The 5,663-nt window shown below is 42.8% G+C and overlaps 1 protein-coding gene across 1 annotated transcript in view; it reads right to left on the bottom strand.

Annotated features, from left to right (window-relative positions):
• Positions 1-1,200: 1,200 nt before the first annotated feature.
• Positions 1,201-5,663, bottom strand: part of LOC111979555 (hydroxysteroid 11-beta-dehydrogenase 1-like protein) — a 5,088-nt gene continuing 625 nt past the window's right edge. Inside the window, exons 2-5 of the mRNA XM_070449112.1 lie at positions 2,041-2,224; positions 1,837-1,937; positions 1,444-1,532; positions 1,201-1,228 (exon numbers count right to left, since the gene is read on the bottom strand). Of these exons, the coding sequence (XP_070305213.1) occupies positions 1,529-1,532; positions 1,837-1,937; positions 2,041-2,224 (289 nt within the window). The 3' untranslated portion in view covers positions 1,201-1,228; positions 1,444-1,528. The remainder of the gene's footprint in view (positions 1,229-1,443; positions 1,533-1,836; positions 1,938-2,040; positions 2,225-5,663) is intronic.

Below are 5,663 nucleotides of genomic sequence, written 5' to 3'. Positions count from 1 at the left end.
TCCCCCCAGATAAGTCTGATTGGTCACAACGGGTGCTGCACCTTGGTTAGTGGATAAGGAGCAYTCRCCACCATTACAATGGAAAGCATTTTGAAGACATGAGAACGCCTCATATAGATACAACATCCAACCATAGGTGGAGTTGGGCTTCCTGTGTGGTCACAGTAGTAGGTGGGCTCATTCCATACAACTATGAGGGTTCCCTTAAGTAGGTGAAGCACGTGGCCTGGGAGTTCCAGCTGTCTGAAAGTCACTGTCTCTGGATCATATGTACTGTGAACGTCTGCGAGCATGAGTTTAAATCTGACCCACTGCTCTAGCACCCTCTCTCCTCTATATTTCTATCCTATCCTTAAAAAAGTTCCCCCTGACCCTTACCTGCCCCACTCTGTGTAGTAGGGGCTTCATTCACTCGGGGTTTGAGGCTCCTTCAGTATGTGTAGGAGTTCTCAATGACAATGTCTGTGAAGAAGGGGAACCAGTCTCTGCACAGGCAGGCGAGGTAAATGTAGACAGGGCAGAATGACTTCTTCTGGCGGGTGATGAGGTGGAGGGCAGCATCGCTGGCTGGGTAGGCCATCATATAGGCGTGGCCTCTGCAGGCGGGATAGTACATGGGAAATTAAAGATACGCTGCAGGGTAAAACATTAAGGGTACTGTGATGCATGCTACATGCAGGATGTGTTTAAATGTTTTGATCAGGTTTCATCTCAATTGAACTTCCTGGTTTAMTAAAGGTTAAATAATAGARTAAGGACACCKTGATAAGACCTACATGATACCTACTGTAATGTTTTCTACTTCATTCTACTTTATCTAAGGCCTACTATAAATGTAGCAGGTATTGTACCTTCATAAATATCCAACTACTGCTACACAAGCAGTCAATACAACTCATGCATGTAAAGTCACGGTGACACTTGAAAATTGTTTATTTTACATGGCCAGTCATTCAACATCACCAGCACAACCACGCACACTACCCAGTCATAATGCCATTTATTCAGTAGGAAAAGACAAAAGCTCTAGAACACATATAAAAAATAAAAAAAAGACTGTAAATGGATTGTGTGTCTGACCTGATTCTGTGTCGATCAGGCCCAAGGTGGTGATGGTCAGAGATACATTGCTGTGCTGCATGGCTAGCTCATGCTGTATGGTGCCAAAGAAAACGTTCACTACAAGAAAACGTTGGCCGCGTAGGGCTCCACGGAGTAGTCATCCTACCTGTGGGGGAGAGAAGGAGAGACAGGGTGGAAAGARCGTTGGTGAGTTCACACAGTATTGACAGTGCTTGTCTGAGTACTTCAGACAGAAGGACAGATCTTGGTTTTATTCCCCTCTAACAATACAGTAGAAGGAGTACAAGTGTAGTGTGCATCTGTATAATACTGCATCTGTATAAGACTGTATTTGTATAAGACCGTGTGTTGTGTACTCACCCAACAGAGAGGATACTACGATCACAGACCCTGTACTCCAACACTGGCAAAGCTGCAGAAGCAATGTTCACGTAGCTGAGGAAATTCACCTTTGGAAAACAGCAACACATTAAAAACTACTATAGCATAGCCTTGTCTCACTTGGCTAGGTGCAAGGCTAAGTATAGCCTAATATAAAGAAAAAAAACTAAGCGTATCTGCATCAGTTCCCTGACGTGCTCCCTGTCTCCGTTCCATATTGCGAATGGGGAGGATCCAATGTGATTCAAAACTAGGATGTCAAGACATCCTGCAGAACAAAAAGACAGTTGGAAAATGTAAACTAATGTGCCGTATGAATCTTTAACATAATACAGACAATGACTGAAGTTAATCTAAGTGATCAGTTCTTACCCAGCCATCCTCACCCCTCTCTCTGGATCTGAGGCCTGGCACACATCTCCTGTCACATACAGAGCCTTCTGGGCCCCCAGGCTTGTGCTGTCCTCTGCCACCTACAGGACAGAGGAAGCAATGACACACTGGTAAAGAGGCTGTCACCATCTGGTCATAATAGAAAGGACAGATGTACATAGTTAGTCAGACAGATCCACAAACCTTCTGCAAGGCGTGCTCCTTCCTGGCCGTGATGACGATCTGGCCACCCATCTTTGAGTAGCGGTATGCCACCTGCTCTCCTATGCCCGTGCTGGCACCAGTCACCAGCACCCTGGCACCACGAWCAGACTGAGGGGAGGGACAGACAGACAGTGAGTCAGGCTGCTTGGGGTGAGGAAGACAACTGATGAGGGAGGAAGATCATTTTACATTTTAGTCATTTAGCAGACGCTCTTATCCACAGCGACTTACAGGAGCAATTAGGGTGTCACGTGTGCTCCCTSTCCGGCCTCTAGGTCACCAGGCTGCTCGTTAGGGCGCACACCTGTCACCAGCGTTACGCGCATAATGACACTCACCTGGACTCCATCACCTCCTTGACTACCTGCCCTTTATATGTCACTCCCTTTGGTTCCTTCCTCAGTCGTCATTGTTGCTGTTTCATGTCGGTGCGCTGTTTGTGTTTCTTGTTTTGTTCGTGTTTCTTGTTTTGTTCGTGTATTTATTAAATGTATTCACTCCGTGAACTTGCTTCCCAACTCTCAGCGTACATGGTTACATAGGGTTAATTGCTTTGCACAAGGGCACATCGACAGGTTTTTCACCTAGTCGGTTCGAGAATTAGAAGATCATCTGATCACAATGGATATGATACAATGTTGGTGTTTTGAGGTCGAGCATGAATTTGTGTTGAACGGATCATCATCATCACTACCATAAAGACCCTCACATCAAATGTCCAACATATTTGAAGCCAACACGCACGTCAGAAAGAGCTCCATTATATTGTCAAATAATCACAACAGTCAAATCAGTGCATTAAATCTCAATGTACGTGAAATAGAAAAAGGTCCAAATGAATATAAGAATGGAAAATTAAAATGACAACAACTGCCTTAAAAATGAAAGAATATACATAAAAGTAGCTCAAAAGGTGTATTCAAAACCTTGAATAATATTTTTGCCTGCCCTTTGCCTTGCTACTCAACTGACATGGCTAGCTACTGTTGGAGAACCGGAAGAAACATGTCCTTCCAGAGGACTGCCATCCGCCAAATACTAGACATCAAAAAACATGGTCTTCATCCTGCCCTTCATAATCATGTTGAATTAATTTCAATGCTACAGGTGATGCTTAGGTAACACACCTTATTTTATTTTTATTAAATCACGCTTGTGTCAATATCCGAGTTGATTTTTGGCTATCTAAAATCAAAACTGTCAAAAAGTATGTTCTAAAAACTCCACCAGGTTCTGTAAAGGATGGTAGCCTATGTAGGTACTCTGCTGCAAGCCGCAGGAAGAGAGGTTCTCGCCATCCAATGGATGACGTCCACTTCTTCAAATGTATAGTAGGTATAGCCTACCGCTTGTCTTCCCTGAAAGRGGAAAGGGGGATAYCWRGTCAGTTGTACAACTGAATGCCTTCAACTGAAATGTGTCTTCCGCATTTAACCCAACCCCTCTCAGTTAAACTAAGGGCTCTATTCAATCTTTATCGCTGAAGTGTTACAGATTGTACAAGAGAAATTTAAAGGTAATTTCCGATTGAGCCGACATACACCGAGTGTATAAAACATTATGAACACCTTCCTAATATTGAGTTGCACCCCCTTATGCCTTCAGAACAGACTCAATTCGCCGGGCCATGGACTCTACAAGGTGTCGAAAGCATTCCACAGGGATGCTGGACCATGTTGACTACAAGGCTTCCCACAGTTGTGTCAAGTTGTCTGGATGTCTGTTGGGTGGTGGACCATTCTTGATACATACTGTTGAGCGTGAAAAAAGCCAGCAGCGTTGCAGTTCTTGATACACTCAAACCGGTGCTCTACTACCATGCCCCGTTCAAAGGTACTTAAATATTTTCTCTTGCCCATTCACCCTCTGAATGGCACACATACACAATCCATGTCTCAATTGTCTCAAGGCTTAAAAATCCTTCTTTACCCTGTCTCCTCCCCTTCATCTACACTGATTGAAGTGGATTTAACAAGTGGCATCAATAAGGGATCATAGCTTTCACCTGGTCAGTCTATGTCATAGAAAGAGCAGGTATTCTTAATGTTTTGTATACTCAGTGTACGCAGCTTCGCTGTGAATGCAGTCTCTATTGACGTGGGAATATTGCCTTTAAATTTAAATCACGCTGTMACGCTGAAATTTACAGATTGAATAGAGCCCTACTACTATAGCCTTATCTAGCCCAGATGCCAAGGTTGTTTTGATTGTAAAGTTGGCACATAGATTTAGACTCAAAAGACTCAAAGACTCCAGCCACCCAAGTCATAGACTGTTCTCTCTGCTACCACACGAACAGCTTCTACCCCCAAGTCATAAGACTGCAAAATAGTTAGCCAAATAGCTACCCAGACTATCTGCATTGTCCCCCTTTGCACTAACTCTTTTGACTCATCACATACACTGCTGCTACGRCTTATTATCTATCCTGTTGCCTAGTCACTTTACTCCTACATACAGTATATGTACATATCTACCTCAACTACCTTGTACCCCTGCACATCGACTCGGTACTGGTACCCAGTGTAAATAGCCAAGTTATTGTTACTTCCTTGTGTTATCCTTCTATTATTTTTCTCTTTGCATTGACGGGAAGGCCCTTAAGTAAGCATTTCACTGTTAGTCTACACCTGTTATTTACGAAGCATATGACAAATAAAATTGGATTTAATATACAGTACCAGTCAAAAGTTTGGACAGACCTACTCATTCCAGGGTTTTTCTTTATTTTTTGCTATTTTCTACATTGTAGGAGTCGAAGAGTAGGTGAAAAGCCTGACTACGAGACGGGGTGAGAAGGTGATGAAGCATACTTCATGAGTGTAACAAAAAACAACTAGTATTGTGGAAAGTTTGAGGTGAGGGAGAAAGTGTGGTGGAACAAGTACTATTATTGTTATTGTGAAGGATGGTTTTGTTCTCTTTTTAACATAAATATTTGCCTTATAGAAAAAGGACATGTTAATCACAAAACATAGCGTGACTGCAGAAAGCTGTTGTTAATCTGGGTGTCGACTGTGCAAACCACAAGGTTGAGACAAGATGGAAAAATGCTGATAACAAGAAGACAGGACTGAGGAATGTGTAGGAAAAATGCTGATAATACAAGAAACAGACACTGAGGAATGTGTAAAAACCAACAAATCAGCTCAATCTTCACAACACATTCCGGACATTTGAATCCTGATGCTGTGTCTGGGCACCACCGATAGGCTAGCAGTTTAAACCACGCTAAGCCTCTACTGTGACAGGCCAACTCTAAAGTTGGAACTCCCACTGACACAGTATAAAAGAAGATGTCTGTATTATTTCAGTCAGTTCTCTGCTTATACCCTGCGTGGTGATACAGTGAACCCGTATATACGAAAATTGCATTTACCATCTGAGCTTATGTTAAATAAAAATACTTAAAGTATATTCGGTGACTTTGATCACACATTTATCCTGATACCGATTTGCTTGACGCAACCTTTCACATTAGCATTGTTAAGTAACGTTATCTTGCTAGCTGGAACGAATTCCCCGTAAGCTAGCCAGCAGAAATGTTAGCAACATTTAGGCCCAACTTAACTGAATCAAATAATTTAGTATTATGGTGGGGA

Source organism: Salvelinus sp. IW2-2015, linkage group LG19 (genome assembly GCF_002910315.2).
Source record: "Salvelinus sp. IW2-2015 linkage group LG19, ASM291031v2, whole genome shotgun sequence".
NCBI lineage: Eukaryota > Metazoa > Chordata > Actinopteri > Salmoniformes > Salmonidae > Salvelinus > Salvelinus sp. IW2-2015.
This window is presented reverse-complemented; position numbering and strand designations above follow the sequence as displayed.